Raw genomic sequence first — 17,473 nt, forward strand, 5'->3', positions numbered from 1 at the left:
GAGGGCCGTCTTCATAGTCTTCCTTATCAATGTGTTGAGCTTGTCCCTCTCCAATCTTTGCCAATTATGCATAGCCGCCACATACGTAAAATTACACATCACAAAGGCATGCAGCAGCCTCACGATATTGTCCTCTCCAATAGCCTGCTGCCGGTTGGTAAGAGGTTGGTTGGTAATGCCATCCGGCTCCGTAAGAGCCGGATGGCATTATCTGTTTTCTTGCTAGTTTAGGCACCATCAGGATATTGGAGCCGTTCGTATCGATCGTCATTCCCAGGACCCGGAGGGGGTCCACCCTGGGGATGACACCACTCTCACTTGTTCATAGAGTGATGTCGACGTCCTCTACCGACATCCAACTTCAGTTTGGGCCCCCTTCTTCAGGATCTGTAATGAAAAAGTTCAGATTTCTGCAGTGAACACCGAAGACCGGTCCGCTTGAGACATTCTTCCGTGATCTCGGTGGCTTCCTGCCACGTAGCCTCCACCCGTCCGTCACTGCCTCCGGTACACCAAATGGTGATGTCTGCATATACTGTGTGAATAATGCCGTCGACTTCGGAGAGTCTCCTCGACAGACCGATTATGGCAAGGTTAAAGAGGGTCGGGGATATGACAGACCCCTGTGGCGTCGCTCTGCAACCCAGCCTAACCGATTCCGAAGCAAGGTCTCCCGCCATGCGAGTGGCTTCTCTGTCCGCAAAGAACGATCTCGTGTAGACGTGGAAGTGCTTGCCCAACCCGAGGCTAGAGATTTGGTTCAAGGCAAAGGAGTGGAGAACGTTATCAAAGGATCTCGCCAGGTCTACTCAGAGTATGGCTCTCGTGTCCCTCGTGTTAGGAATCTTTGATCAGCTTAATGCCATCCTGCGTTGACAGTTGAGGCTGAGAGCCAATCACGTTGTGCGGGTAATATCCCGCACAATACGGGTACCAAGAGAAGGAAAGTGCACCAGAGGACAGAATACTAGGTGGTGTGACGAAATGAGGAAATTTTCGGGTGCGTTGGAATTGGCTGGCGCAGGACAGAGGCAATTGGAGATCGCGGGGAGAAGCCTTAGCCCTGCAGTGCACATACAGTAGGCTGCTGCTGATGATGATGAAATATCACGCTTTTCCCGTTCCCCACGGAAACACGGGCCACCAGCTCTACCTGGTGGACCGTGCTTGCCTAGAAGTGTCGGCCAGGGGGCTCTCGGACCTCTAGGGGCCCAACCACATTTGAATAGATCCAATAATAAAGTTTTATCCATCCGTCCAGGTATTGCATGACCCTGTTTAGGGTTGCTTGTTTGGCCATCTTGCCAACACACGAAGTTAGTGAAATCGGTCAGAGGTTGTCGAGACTGGGGGGCTTGCCCAGCTTGGGGATGAGTATGGTGGTAGCCCTTTTCCACATCTCCGGTAATCTTCAGTGTTTCCACACCTGGTTGATGACGTCCATAACGTACTCCACCGACTTGTCAAGTTCCTCAATGTCCTGTTTGTAACTCTACCGGACCCGGCGGTTGTAAATACATTTTTCTCTTTCTCTTGTTGCGTTAGCCGCCCCCAGCTGAACTTGCTGGATTGATTGGTTTATGAACCTTCCTTCTCACTTCCTTTTGTACTGCGATATATATATATATATATATATATATATATATATATATATATATATATATATATATATATATATATATATATATAAACGAGAAGAAAGGGGGTTAACCGAGGGACCCGATTTTTTATTAGTCATATGAGAAGCCAACAAACACTGACACCAAGGACAACATAGGGGTAATAGCAGTTGCTTAATAAATGAAAGAAAGCAACGATAAATTAATGGAAATTAAAGTGGATGAAAAAACAACTTGCCGCAGGTGGGAACCGAACCCACAACCTTCGCATGTCGTGTGCGATGCTCTACCAATTGAGCTACCACATCTCCGGTGCTGTTCCGGTGCTCCGGTGTTTCCACATCTGGTCAACGACGTCCATCAGGCACTCCACCGACTTTGTCAAGTTCCTCGATGCCCTGTTTGTAACTCTATCCGAATCCGACGGTTGTAAATTAAGTTGTTTCTCTTTGTCTTGTTGCATTAGCCACCTCCAGTTGAACTTGCTGGGTTGATTGGTTTATGCATCGTCCTTCTCACTCCCTTATGTTCTGCGACATCTTATATATATATATATATATATATATATATATATATATATATATATATATATATATATATATATATATATATGTAACTATCCGAACCGTCGGGTTCGGATAGAGTTACATACAGGGCATCGAGGAACTTGACAAAGTCGGTGGAGTGCCTGATGGACGTCGTTGACCAGATGTGAACACCGGAGCACCAGAAGAGCACCGAAAGAGCACCGGAAGAGCACCGGAAGAGCACCGGAAGAGCACCGGAGATGTTGAAAAGGGCTACCACCATACTCATCCCCAAGTTGGGCAAGCCTCCAGTCTCGACAACCTATGCTGGGTTGATTGGTTTATGCTTCGTCCTTCTCACTTCCTTATGTTCTGCGACTCTTGGAAGAATTTTCTTATACCGTATTTACTCGAATCTAGGCCAACCCCGATTCTAAGCTGACCCCCTAAAGTCTGAAGCCAACAAAAAATATATAACCTCGAATGTAGGCCGAACAAAAAAAGCGAGGACAGCGTTCACAAAATGCAAACAGTGCGGAGCTCATTCAACACATTAGGTTGGGGGAGTTGACCTTGGCATCACTCGGGGAGGCCTCAGCTGGACGCTCCCCCATAGTTGGATCCTATGGTTAAAGTGATTATGATTTATTTACAGACGAATGATGGCGCGCATATTTACATCGATGATAGTATAAAATTGGTAACCTTCCTTACGAAGGTTATGTCTAAGGCCACGGAGGTCACAGTTACGAGGCTTGCATACTTTTGCTCAGGCTCCTTGCTGGTACTCGGTATGGCCTTCTTCTCAAAGAGAAGGCTGACGGCGTTTCTTCTGAGGTCTGGAAAAACAAGATTTTTATTCGAGTGTTATTATTCTAGGGTTGTTGCTTGGGGTAGTCGGTAATCCACTATAAAAGACGACGTACAGCCCGAAAGACAAGGACTGTAAGAGACGACATACACAGCGCAGTGTATGTAGTCTCACAGTCCTTGTCCTTCAGGCTGTATGTAGTTTTTATCATGTTTTTATCATTAGGGTTGCCTACAACTTAACCTAGAAGGAAATGGATCAATAGTCGCGACACTCTTTTTCGGTCTAAGGAGACTCGGTTAAAGGGTCCGTGAACCACCTCTTGGGCTTGCTGAGAAAACACAGACCCAATAGCTGACGTTAATCATGAAGGGTGTTTTGCACGTCTTCCTACTGTTACTGTGTGAAGTGACGATCTGCTTGCGAACTTATAATACTTACGTACAATAATAACTATAGCCCATGCTCGGCCACAAGGGTGAATGAGCAAGCAGCACGGCCTTAAAGAATGGTTAAACGCCCCTTTATACAAGGTTAAAAAATTGGTTAGTTACAGTGTGCAATTACGCCTAAGAATAAAAAATGGCCAGGCTTAGCTTAGTTAAGCCAAGAATGCGTTGCATATTGCGCGGCCTTTTTTTTTTTTTTTGAGGGCGAGGTATTGCTTGGCGGCACTCGATTTTCGCGTCACGCGCCGGCGCAGCGCCCCTAGCGGGAGGAGCGGGAGTCAGGTGGTGGCTGCGGCCGCGCGCGACCGCGCGAGTTGGGGCCCAGCTTTTCCTCCGTGACGTCACGCGCCGGCGCAGCGCCCCTAGCGGGAGGAGCGGGAGTAAGGTGGTGGCTGCGACCGCGCGAGTTGGAGCCCAGCTTTTCCTCCGGCTGTCGTGACGTCACGTCACGTGGTTGCGCTAAAGGTCAATGGTGACTGCCCGGCCGCGCCCAAGGGCTGAACTGAGTGATTGCAATATGCAACGCATAAAAAAAGAGCGTCTTCGAAAGTGTCGCACGGCCATCATCAGCTTAGTTCCTAATGTCGCTAGTGAGTTCTATGGCAATGAAAATGCAATGTAAAGTGCAAGTCGTGGCACAGTTAACATTTATGGTGTAATTAGAAGCGTTGCCAGTAATTGTTGGGTCCTGATTTGTTTGGATATTAAGAAGTTTTGTAGAATGTTTCCCCTGTATCTTCGGTGGACTAAACATGAAGCCTTGCTTACAGTTGATTAAAATTAGGGGCAAGTTATGGACCTGGTGTAGATGAAGTTTCAAGCATGTGGAATAATTAGAGCCTCAGCAGTAGTAAATTACGTATGCAAGGGCTCTGGAGCATTCATCATCTAGAGCACCACTGCGGTGCGATGCACCCAAGACCATGCAGGCACTGGATGACCCACATTATGAGCTCCGCTCACTCCTGTGTAGGCGCAGTTGGTCATGAGTATCCCTTGGTGCAGAATGTGAAACTCTTTTATGGAAGCGTATCATATATAGGGAAATCTTTGGAATCATAGATATTGAGGTACGGGGAATCACTTACTCGTCATCTTCGTCCTTTGGGTGTGACCCACTGCATCGTAGGCGTCGACTAGGGCTCTTGCGCCATCATAGTTGTTGAACGTGACAATGATCTCGTTCTGCTGGCGCTGTTCTACGTGCATCTGCAGAAGCAATTGAACAAATGTAGTTACGTCCAGCCGCCAACTTGCGACGCTAACTTCAGCGGTACCACGCTCCGCGACTTCTGCCGGCACGCCAAGGGACAAATGCATGCAACACGTGCTGAGAAACTCCATTGTAGTGCCTAGGCCACTTAGGCAGACTCATATTTAAGGAGCAATAGTCCCTACGTTTCCTCTCTCGCACCCGCTCTTACTCGCACATGCGAGCCCCACCAGAGTTTTTGAAAAGTACACTCTTTCATGCGAACCGAAGGTTAAAAAAATTCATCTGCGGTTACGTGGTTGCATTTCACGACATATTGGCTGGCGTGGACAATCTGTCTCGTGCAGCACTGCGCAAACAGTGCGAAGCGTAGCGAGACGGTCTCGCTAATCGTGATGCATGGGCAGGATTCACAGCAGCCGCCGCAGACCTACGTCCGTTCATGCAGCACTCCCTCCATACAGACGACGCATTCTACTTTGTCGCCACCACAAAGCCTGCGTTATAAAGGGCACTATGCTTTTCTTCTCACGCTATCGCTGCACCCTCCCCTCCCCTGCTTTCTTCCTCGCGATCTCTTCACTATTTTCCGATGCACTCCGTGTCGCTCTTTGATCCTTCGCCATTGTGCTCGTTCGCTCGGTTACGCTGACACTTGCGCTACGAGGCCATGAAAAATCAGGTCTATAGATCAGGTCTATCAGGTCTATCAGGTCTATAGATACCGGGTTAATTGTGGGAGCAGCATTCAGTGACCGAACTACAGCATTTGGTACTCTGAACCATTCTATCCTTTTGTATGAACTACGGTGACCTACGGCATCAGTGGTCCTCCCTTAAAACTTCATAGCTACATAACTAATCGGTCTCAAGTTATACATGGAAATGGTCACCTTTCATCGGCTAACTTTATCAACTTTGGTGTTCCTCAAGGTTTTATTATTAGGTCCCTTACTGTCTCTGCTGTTCATGAACAATCTACCTACGAGCTTACCAGTCAAAAGTTCCTCTTGTATGCCGATGACACAACCATTTATTCATCTCTCTAGTAACTGCCAGTATTGCAAGATCAGCTGAACGCTGAACTTGGCAACATCAACAGGTGGTGCTCACTAAACCGCCAAATTGTCTATGAATAAGTCCTACAGAAACACGTTTTGTTTTAGTTCATAACCTTCAATCAACTATTCCACCTCCCATAGGTGTATCATTAAGTAATCATGTCTTACCAATATCTGATAGCGTTACGATATTGGGTGTCATTTTAGACAAGCTACATATTAGATATGCATGTTGAACTCGCTTCTCAAATAAATTTCATTTTATGTTCACTTTATCATCAAAACACGCAGGTATTTTCAACCTCATATTCTGCGCTTATTATTTTTACATACATTTCCATTTATCATATTGTAAACAGACGCTATGCAGACGAGGTGGCGCGGATGAGCACACCTCGATGGGCATTCGGCGTTCCTATACACTAAGAAATAGTGCAGCTTCCACAGTGCTGCAACAAGCCAGCTGTTTTGCTCCTTAGCGCCAATGTTACATCCATTGTTTATTTATTTATTTACACAATATTGCAGGCAGCAATCCTGCCCAAGCAGGAGAGGGATTAAAAAAGATGCTTTTTCAACATATTTTCAAATGAAACATGAGACATGCATTCAACAATACATTCTAGTAAATGATTCCATTCTTCTCTCGTAAGTGGAAAAAAATGATTTCTGAAAGATTTTAGTGCGGGAAAAGTATGACCGGACTTCTTTAGAATGAAAAATATGCGATGACCTTTGTAGAGCACGGGTAATAAATGTGGCATCCGTTACAGGAAGTACCCCGGCATAAAACATTTTCGTGTTACAATGCACTTGTTGTACGTATGTGGCTACTATTCACCAGTCAGGCAGGCGGAGGACAAAGCCAGTCCGCACCACGCAACATGGTCTTAGTGGATCGTATGAGCACGAGGACGCACACTAGCCCTGTCGGGCACAAAGCAAACGCTGCGCAATATGCACTACATCTGCAATTAGCTGCGGTCTGCTACGTAGCGCAGATAAGGCGGGGTGCCCCGACAAGTCCACTGGCTCAGCGCTGTGCTGCTCGCTCATGACAGCCGCGTTTGGCTTACGTTTGGCGCGTTGCAGGCGTCAAAATCAGGGCAGTGGCGTCTACATTAACACCCGAAATCAGATGTAAACTGCGCGCCACTGTGACATATAGACGGCGGCGCCTTGTGAGCACGCCTCGCTCTGTCGTAATTTTGGCAGTGAAAGGCCTCCGCTTCTGGTGAATGCATCGAAGTACTTTTCGTGACATAGTGTTTATCAAATAGCCTATTTTAACTTCGAATGCTTTTCTCCACTTCGATAAACATTAAGTGGTTCAGGGCCCGCTTAGGTGCCTCCGAATTCGTAAACTTTACGCAAAATTGGTAGAGTTGATATATACGCTATCAACTTGTGACAAAAACCAAGGAAGTGTATTTGAATTAACAGAAAGCAATCACTTACGTTGTTATTGCACACTTGGTTCATAGATGCAATGTTGTCCTGGCTTGGCATGACCAAACGGTCGTAGTCAACCAGGAATTCTTCGGCCTGATTTGTCATGCCTGCGTTAAACCTGCGTGGTTGTGGTTCACACTGATTATTCGCCAGAATAAATTCGTTTCCAGAACACTGTAAAACTGTTGTAAAATTGAGCTGGGGGGTCGATAGACTACGCCTACGACCATGCCTGTAGGTATTGTGAAAAAAAAGTGATTCAATGTTATCATTACTTATAAGCAATTGAGGCATTTCGATGAGGGTTAGTTCTTGTCTAACATATAAGGCAACACCTCCGCCACGTGATGAAGTCTGTCTTGGGTTAGATAGAAAATGATAACCGGAAATCGGAATGTGTTCGCTGTTTCTCAGCCATGTTTCGGAGAGCGCAATGATGTCGTAGGAAAACCGATGCTGCGCTAAAAATGCGCACAATAAATCTTTGTTTCTATTCAGGCTTCTACTGTTGCAGTGAAGTATAGACATGCATGGTTTTGCATGAAATTCGGTGTTAACTTCTGTGATTGAATATGCCATAACGATGAAAAGCAGTAGCTAGTTAGATATGTGAACACTAGACAACGTTGGCTAGGTCTTCTTCAGTTCTTATATGTGCAGTACAGTGGAATTTTCAAGCTTCCTCATTAGGATCGTAGATTGTGACACCCAAGCGAATTTCCAGTTTTTATCCCGCTTCGTTTGTATGGCTTTGCCGAGCAAGGTCTTGTACTCTGGACAAAGATGCTAATTGATGTACACAGGTTCGTTCTTTTCAAGACCAAGTGATGATGTCGTTAACCTGTTACGTTTAGCACTCTGCAGTATACGGTCACGAACGTTCCTAGAAAAAAACTTAACGACAATGTTTGGTCGTCCTTTGTCTTTTGTCGGAACCCGATGAACCACATCAATGTCTTCCAGTCGAAGCTCCTCCTTCAGGCATGTGGCTATCTTCAGCATCATATCGGGTAAAGATTCTTCAGAAGATGCAGGGACGTTCTTGATTTCTAAGTTGTTCCGACGGCTGTACTGTTTTAGCTCTATCATTTCCTTCCTCATGCTCTTTACTTGAGTGTTTAATTCCTTTATATCTCGACTGTGGTCGGACTGCTTCTCCTTTACCTCAGCGAGTTCGCTGCACACACCTTTCACATCTGCTCTGAGTTGCTCAAATATGGTGTTCATGTGGGTCATGGAATCTTTGAGTCCTTTCATATCGGTAGATGACTTCTTGTTATCATCAGCTATACCTTTGATGTCTGCTCTGATGATTGCAGTGATCTGTTCAAGGCGCAAAGTAACATCAACTAGAGCCTTAGCCAGTTCTTTTACAGTCGACGGTGGTTTGTCAGCAAGCGTCTGTCCAAGGCTTTTTAAAGGATTATCACCCATATTTCACAATAAACAGCAGAAACAGAGCGATCCAGGAGCCTAAGAATAATATCAAGCAGAAAAAACAGCTGTAGAACGTACCTGCAGAAAGCAGTAGAAAAGGCTTAGTTTCGAGCTGTTTCCTGCAGCTGCCTGGATCGCTCTGAATTGTGGGCGATGAAGGTCGGGCACGTCCTTTTAAGCGGTAGCCAGTTGCGCAGAAACGGCTGAAGTCTTGATATGCGCATGAGATGCCACTGCCACACCAAGTCACTGGATCTTCCGTATCAGGTTGTACACGTGCAGCGAATCAGCAGGTTGTTGAAGGGACCTGCAGTTGCCTGTGCGGCTATCGATGGTTGCAGCAGTCAGGTCGGGCGCCGGATCCCGCAGAAAGCAGTGGAAAAGGCTTAGTTTCGTGCTGTTTCTTGCAGCTGCCTGGATCGCGCTGAATTGTGCAGGACACTCTCGAGACCCGACCTACCGGATGAAGTATAGCAACAACGCGCGTCCAACAACGCGCGATGACGGCAGCAGATACCTATCGACGGGACGACGCTTAATTATTGCCAAGAATCAAGCTCAAACCACCCAACACCTACACAAACGCCCCAGAGTTGCAGCGCTTACCGCTCGTTTCGACGGGGACATGCACGAAGAAGAAGGGGCTCATCTCGAGGGCTCGTTCCACGCGACCCCGTGCCAGCGCGAGGTACGATCTAGATGTATATGTATACCCTAGGTGCTGGCGATGATGACGATGGTGAAGGCTGAATTTATGGTACAAATCCACTGTGGGTGATAGGCCACGAACCGGGTGGTGATATGATTGAGAAATGAAATAAAGTAGTTAATAAATAAATAAATAAATAATAAGAAGGGGAAATACATGAATAATCCAAGATGAGAAATACACAGATAATAAATGAAATAAAGTAGCGTATAATAATGTAGTCAGCCTTGTAGATAGGAATATCGTAACACAAACTTGTTAATAATATACATAGAGGATAGACGTAAAAATTAGCAAGTTTCGAATAATAATATTATTAATATAACTGTGAATTTGTGTTTTTGCTTTGAATTTTCTATATTTACCGCTTAATGAAGGAGAAATATATCAGTCATGGCAAATGCGAAATGTTAATAAGGCAACCTTTTTGCGTCACAGAGGAAATTCTAACTGGCTTGCAAGCCACAGCCACAGGAACGTTTACCGTGGTAAACGTTCCTGTGGCTGTATCCTAATACCGTTGCTCCAAGTGAGAGTACAACAGTACTGCACGAAGGCAGTCCTATAGATTTCGAAGCGGAATTTATAAACATAGTTTTCGATGAGTAGAAAGCCGCCGACACGATAATAAAAAGCGATCGATGGATTCCAGCTCATTGTAGAGGTGGCATAAGGGTATACCGCCAGACCACATCTGTGCCCGTAAAAATGAAGTGGTGGGATACTGCAACGCAGCCTTGTGCATGATACTTTGAATTGCCAGTTAGAACACCATTGTCTGTTGCAAGAATAATTTACATGCATAAAGTCTGCAGATGTTGCTAATGTGAGTTTTTTTTTTTGTCTTCGATCACAGAAAGCTGCCTATATCTTGCTGCAGTGAAACGCGCAGTTGCCGGCAGCACAGATATCAACCGTTCTGGTGGATTGGCCAAGAACCGGGTAGTTCAATATAGAAATAAGAAAAATATTTATAAATCATTGTAACAAGACTTCTGAATAGGTATATTCGAAATATTAAATACTAGCGTATGATTTTAATAGAATGAAGCAATAAATCAATAAATAGTTACCTCAATATCAATCAATAAAAGATACCAAAAAAGAAATAACGAAACCTCCTGCTCCGATTTCATAGTCAAAATCTTTGTGCTCTTACAATGAAGCCCTGGATAGCATCGACAACATATTGAGACAGAAGCTAAATAACAAACAGAAAAAAAGAAGAGAAATTATAAATTAACGAACCTTCTCACAACCGGACACGTTAGAGCCCTTGGCGCTTGCCCGCTGATGTCATCTGATGGTCAACACTACGATGGCTTGTGCTTGCGTGGTGGACTGGAAAAGCGGGATATTTCATCATCAGCAGCAGCAGCCTACTGTCGCTCCACTGCAGGAAGGCCTCTCCCCGCGATCTCCAATTGCCTCTGTCCTGCGCCAGCCAATTCCAACTAGCACCCGCAAATTTCTTCATTTCGTCACACCACCTAGTTTTCTGTCCTTGCACTTCCCTTCTCTTGGTACCCGTATTGTGCGGGTTATTTACCCGCACAATGTGATAGGCTCTCGGCCTCAACTGTCAACGCAGGATGGCATGAAGCTGATCAAAGATTAAGTCATTTATCGTAACACGAAGGACACGAGAGCCATACTCTGAGTAGACCTGGCGAGGTCCTTTGATAACGTTCTCCACTCCTTTGCATTGAATCATTCACGCGGCGTGGTGCCGGATTCCACTTCCGGGCACCGCAGTGAACGGACGTGTTATCATGTGCTCCGACGGAGCGGCGTTGGCGGCCGCGAACGGCCGCGGTAACAGGAATGCTGTTTTTGAAGACGAGGATTATATATAGGTGATTTTGCCGCACTTGTCTACCGGTCGAATCGTCCTTAATACTGTTTTTTTACACGCGGACGTCCGTGGAAGACCGTACAAGGTTGAGGATTTCCGGGACGCTCTGGTTCGTCTGGAACTGCTCCCCGAAGTAGTTGCTTTGGGGGCGTATCAGATGAATCACGTGGGGGCGGTCATGATGAAGACGACTGAAGCCAGAAAGAAACTGCTTGCTATCCGAAGCATCATTGTCAAAGAACGGCGCTGTATTGTCGTTGACCCCACCAATGATGGCGTGCGCTTGAAGTTACACTGGATGCTGCCAAACGTGTCAGATGAAGACATCAGACAAGCTCTTGCCCCATACGGAACGGTCACGGACGCGGCGAAAGAACGGTGGCGTGTTCAAGGGATTTGGGACAAGGGCTCAACGACGCGGTCGGTGACCCTGCAGCTTAAGGCAGGTACTACAGTCGACGATATTCCGCACCAACTACGCATAGCAGGGGAGCTCGTCCTTGCCGTCATTCCGGGCCGCGCCCCTCTTTGCCTGCGGTGCCATACAACCGGTCATATTCGCCGGGACTGTCGAGTTCCACGCTGAGAGGTCTGCCGCCGCTTCGGCCATGAACGATCTCAGTGCGTCAAGACATACGCCGTCGTCGCAGGACCAACGAGAAGAGAAGAAGTATCTGAACACCTCATGGATGAGGCTGAAGTTGAAGATATTTCTCCGGTTAAGAGCGACAAGGTTGGCAACGCGGTCACACAGAAGCAGTCTCTCCACCCCAAAAACTTGTGCCCAGACAAGAAAACCAGCGACGAGGCTGATACTCGGAAAAAGACTGAAAACGGGGCGCCTGAAAATCAGAGTTTCGCTACAGAACAGAGTGAAGTCCCCTCGAAGTCGTCGCCTGCCACTACGTGTGCGGAGGCGTCTGCTACGACTGACGTCGACATGTCAGCAGCCACTAGCATGCCTGCGAAGCGGGCACACGAGGAAACGATCGGCGTAACCGGGACCTCTGGAGTAACGACATGCAGCGAACCACCAACAAAGGCGGCTCAGCTGCGACGTACGCCTTTCAAGCCGAGGCCCAACGTCCAAGTCGAGCGGAGACCCGAGACGGGGCCGCCCCCGTAGCGGCTTCGTTTCGGGTAGTGCAACCTAGATATGGCCACTACGTGTGATACCACCAGCTTGACTGGCGGAGCCATGTACTACAGAATAGAGGACACCACTTTATGCATAGTGCATGGGTTGCTCAAGGTAAGCGCTATGCGACCCGATTGTTCTTGCTCATAATGGCGGCCGCAACTAACACCGCAATTCGTATTGCCACGCTAAATGTCCGAGGACTAAGCACGAGGCGGCGGCAATATCAATTGAGTTTTATCTTTCTGGAAAACGATCTCGACATAATCGCAGTTCAGGAAACCAAGATAGCGAGTCAAGAGCAAACGGATCGCATGGTGCAACAATTCGTTCCCCGTTACAATGTATGCGTCTGTCATGCGGCCGGCACATCGGGGGGCTGCGCTATTTTTTTGCGCAATAGCCTAAATATAAGTGTAGAAGCAGTCACAGTGTGTGAAACGGGACGCCTGGTTGTTGTCGATTTTACCTTTAATGAAGTTTTATGGCGAGTTATCTGTATTTACGCCCCTAATAGAGAGAGCGAGAGACAGTCTTTTTTTGAACGAGTTGAGGATTATTTAAAGACCGATAAGCTTTTGGTTTTACTTGGCGATTTCAACTCTGTTTTCCGGAGGATCGCGTGAAAAAACTGCCGCTGAATGATCGTAGTGCACTGCTATTGAACAATCTTGTCAGTGAATACAACCTGGAAGACGTCGGCTATGTGTTGTACGATCACAGTGTTCCGCGTTTTACTCATTTTCAAGGACTTAGCCATGCTCGGCTAGATAGAGCTTATGTGTCACTGGAACTGGTGCCGTTATGTAAAACGTACGAGAACAAGCAAGTCTCTTTTAGTGACCACAGTTTGGTTGCCTTCACAATAGGAACAAAAGAACGAAAAACAAACTTCTCGTGGGATTTGTGGAAATTTAACGATAAGCTACTCAACGATGACTGTTTCGTAAATGACATTAAAGAAAAACTTGGACGATTTATTGTAGCTGAAGAGAAATATGTAGTCACCATGTGGGAAGATCTTAAAAATGAATTGAAGATGAGTGCTATAGAAAGGGCAACTAAACTGAAACAAGAAGAAAAACGGAAAGAAAGAGCCCTGAGGAGTAAACTCGACTTTCTACTTAATGTAGACAGCACAGAACCTGGCCAAGTCATGAAGGAAATCAAGAAAGTTAAAAGCCAGTTAGAAATCATCGACACAGAGAAGTACCGTGGTGCCGTGATAAGATCCCGTGCAGAAAGATTGTGGCCAGGGGAAACACCGAATAAACGTGCGCTAAGTGACGAGAAAGCTTACGCTTGCCGCAGTGATATAAAACAGATAAGCTACAATGACGAAGTAACGAGTGACCGTAGGACCATTGAACGCGCCTTTGTTGAACACTATGGAGACTTGTTTGGCGCAAGAAAAACTGATCTGGGTGGCTTCATAAGCCACTTCCTACACTTTATGCCACGATTGGAAGAAAACGTTAAACAAGGCCTCGAAGCGTCCATAACTGTGCGTGAAGTTGAAGCTGCTATAGAAGAACTAGGCTCAGGAAAGGCACCTGGGCTGGATGGATTAAGCGCAGCTTTCTACAAAACATTTAAAGCAGAAATAGCACAAATTGTGAAGAAATTTTTAGTGCAGTCCTACAAAAACAACCGAATACCCGCGTCATTCCGAACAGCTCAGATGGTCCTGATACCAAAATCTGACGATCCTGTAAAGCGCTTGTCTGTTGCATCGTACCGCCCCATTAGCCTTGCGAACACTGACTATAAAATTTTTATGAAAATACTGGCGAAAAGGTTACAGAGCGTAATAAAACATTTAGTTGGAACCCACCAAACGTGTGGGATTAAAGGGCGCACAATAACTACCAATGTACACGTCGCCAGGAGCATTCTAGAATGCGTTGATGCTTTCGAAGGTAAAGTTGCAATGTTGCAGCTAGACCTGGAGAAGGCATTTGACCGTGTAGCTCATGATATTCTCTTCGAGATTTTAGAATACACGAACATAGGATCAGTGATTATAGATGGCTTAAAAATGGTGTACACAGACTGCAGCACACGGCTGATTATTAACAAGAGTCTCACGAGCAGTGTCAATGTCTGCTCATCTCTGAAACAGGGGTGCCCAATTTCGTCATTGCTGTTCGCAATATACCTGGAGCCTTTTTGCTTAGCCATTAAAGAGAACGAGAGAATAAGAGGTTTCAAATTACAGCAAAGTGAGGTGAAAGTGCTTTCCTACGCAGACGATCTAGCAGTGTTTTGCGATGACTATGACAGTGTCAGCGAAGTGGTAACTCTGGCGAAAACTTATTGTGAAAAAACAGGTAGTGCCATAAACTGGGATAAGTGCATCGGGTTTTGGCATGGCGCGTGGCAAAGCAAACCACGCAGTTTCGCAAACATACAGTGGGTGACCATGCCTGTGAAATATCTTGGCGTGCCGCTTGAACATTACAAAGACAGTAAGCAGTTCTGGGAACAGGAAACAGACGGCGAAGGAAAAAGCGCTGGCATGGCAAGGGCGCAATCTCTCAATGTTCGCGCGCTCCACTGTGTGCAACATTTTTCTGATTGCAAAAATATGGTACATACTACAAGCGCTATTCATGTCGCGAGTGAATGTACAGAAACTGCATCGAGTGTTCGCTGTGTTCATTTGGAACTCAACTTGGGAACGCTGCAGCCGCTCTAATCTGTTCAGATCAGTTCGCAGCGGTGGTCTTGGACTGTCACACCTATTTGTACGCCAGATTGTATCGCGGTTAATGTTCTTGCGGAACCACAGTGATCCATTTTTGCGCACCATGACACAAGTGCGATTAGGTAAATCTGTTACCTGACTTCCTTGTTTCGTGTTCAAATGTTGAATCCCCTCCAGTGAAAGGTTTCCTTCAGGAAGTAGTGTTATCTTTCCGAATGCTTAGTGTTCGATTTTCGCTAGAATATTTAAGTTCCGTCAAAAGAAAGAAATTGTACCATGATATGATAGACTCATTAATGCCAGTTCCAATGTATAGGTTAGCATACTATGGAGGTTCAGGCGATGATGTCCTCAAAAGGGTCAAAAGAATGCTTGTGAAACCATCGGTAAAATCATTCTTCTTCAAACTCCACACAAATACCTTGCCAGTATTGACTTGGCTGGCCGACAAGGGAATATATGTGCCGTGAACCACCGATTGTATAATGTGTAAAAAACCAGAGGCTGTCGATCACGTCTTCATTGATTGTTGGGATCCCTTTATTCATTGGGACATCTTACAACGAACATTAAAGAAAGCATTACCAATAACCCCACGTGGTATCAGATACTTAGACACAGGCAATAACGATATTCCATATGACCTTATTATGCTGCTGAGCCTCCATAGTATATGGTCCAAAAGAATGTCGGTATACCATGCTGATGTGAATGCCCATTCTGTGCGAGAAAACTTTATTGAAAGTGTCGTCTACATGCGTGAAGTGTACAAAGCCCAGAAAGAACCGCCCGATTGGTTGCCGCTGTTCGATGAGTTGGCTAAATTCAAGCGATTTTAATTACAGAGAGTCAGCATAAGCTAGGCTGATTCTCTTTTCAACAATGTATTCACATGGCATTTCTGTAACGAGGAAATACAGAAAAAAAAACGCGGCGTGGTGCCGAGGTGGAATGTCTGCTTCCCCCGCAAATGACCTGGGTTCGAATCTCAGCAAGGAGTAATGTTTTCTCTTTTTAATACTTCATGCGTTGATGTTTATATTATCCATACGGCTGCTTAATTCTTGCTTCCGTTGCTATCTAAAGCAACAAAGAGCCAATAAAAACATACAGGAATAGTAACAAAATAATTTTTTGAACGTTGAACGATAATTACTGCAGCGCCACCTCACGGGAATGAACAAAGCTATTCCAAATAAAACATGGCCTCCGAGACCCGTGCGCATACACAAGCCTGCCGACGCCGGCCGACGGGCTCCGCCGTGCGATCATTGCGCGCTTTTGACTTGTCGTCTGCTAGGAGCGGCGACACTCGTACGACTATGCGCAGACGGCATGTAAAATTGTCTGCGAAACAGTCGTTTGAAGAAAGAAATGAAAACAAAAATGTACGATTTCTTTACTCTATGTTACAGCTGAAGCAAAGTAAAATAAATTATGGAAATGCATTTATGTGTGTTAATTATTCGTCAACGGCTGCCTCGTTGTAGGCGCACTTTTTTCATTTTATTGCCGTCTGCTTCGATTTCAACGGCAACGAAACAGAAAAAGGCGCCCAAGGCTCGCCCGCTTGCTGTGCTTTTAATGTTCACAGATCCAGCTTGCCCCCTAAGAAGTAAGTGGAACTCGTAATTATAACATGGTGAATTAGAAAAGCGCTAACCATAATAAAGTATTGTAGCATATTTTGTAGTATGTGACATCGAATATGACAGATAGCAGCACACGGCTCCACCGTTGTCGGTAAAGTTCAAACACTGAATTGTTTAACATGAGTACGATAGCTTTCTAAAACTTTGCAGGTTAAATTAGGTGTTTGCGAACGTGACGAAGTGTTTCGAAAGAACAGGGAAAGGCGTACTCGTTGACGATGCTTTATATATTAGCTATAATGTACGTTTCCTTGAAGGTGGGCAGAACATGGCAATAGCCGTGCAAGTGATTACATTGTCTTAAGTAGATCAGGTCAATTCGGACCATTTAGTGTTCCAAATGAGCATAAGCAAACATTTAATATATTTTTTCCTGTTTGGAATTAAGATATATTGCTCTACTGTAGCCTTTTGCCCGTTGTGTTGCACAGCTAGCCCAGTAAATGTCGCGTCTGGTTTGTGTCCTAGGAGCAATATGTATAACTCCAAGAAGCTTTACATTTCGGTAGCACTTGCATGACTGTGGTAATCCCTCGATTAAACCCAGACGGTAATCACCTTCCGCTAAGATTTGGTAGAAAATATTCATTTATTTACCTAGCTACCTACTAACTTATTTACTTTTTTTACTTAATAATAATAAATACCTACCATCGGAGTTGCGTAGTATGTATTGCGAATGTACTGGTTATATATTGTATGCAATTATGTTGCAAGAAGTGTCAGAAAAACATTGTTAGGGCAGTTAAAGTGATACGATAGCAGACCAGTGAGGGTGTAACAAACATGGATATATGTGCTACTTCGTTGTTTCTTTAATAGCCATAATATTTCACCTATATG

At 45.5% G+C, this 17,473-nt stretch overlaps 1 protein-coding gene across 4 annotated transcripts in view; it reads right to left on the reverse strand.

Annotated features, from left to right (window-relative positions):
* Nucleotides 1-2,900: 2,900 nt before the first annotated feature.
* Nucleotides 2,901-17,473, reverse strand: part of LOC142575555 (uncharacterized) — a 426,302-nt gene continuing 411,729 nt past the window's right edge. For all 4 annotated transcript variants that reach the window (XM_075684991.1, XM_075684995.1, XM_075684992.1 and 1 more), the window contains 3 exons: nucleotides 10,527-10,619; nucleotides 7,139-7,250; nucleotides 2,901-2,985 (listed from right to left, as the gene is read on the reverse strand). In XM_075684991.1, the coding sequence (XP_075541106.1) occupies nucleotides 10,575-10,619 (45 nt within the window). In that variant the 3' untranslated portion in view covers nucleotides 2,901-2,985; nucleotides 7,139-7,250; nucleotides 10,527-10,574. The remainder of the gene's footprint in view (nucleotides 2,986-7,138; nucleotides 7,251-10,526; nucleotides 10,620-17,473) is intronic.

Source organism: Dermacentor variabilis, chromosome 3 (genome assembly GCF_050947875.1).
Source record: "Dermacentor variabilis isolate Ectoservices chromosome 3, ASM5094787v1, whole genome shotgun sequence".
Taxonomy (NCBI): domain Eukaryota; kingdom Metazoa; phylum Arthropoda; class Arachnida; order Ixodida; family Ixodidae; genus Dermacentor; species Dermacentor variabilis.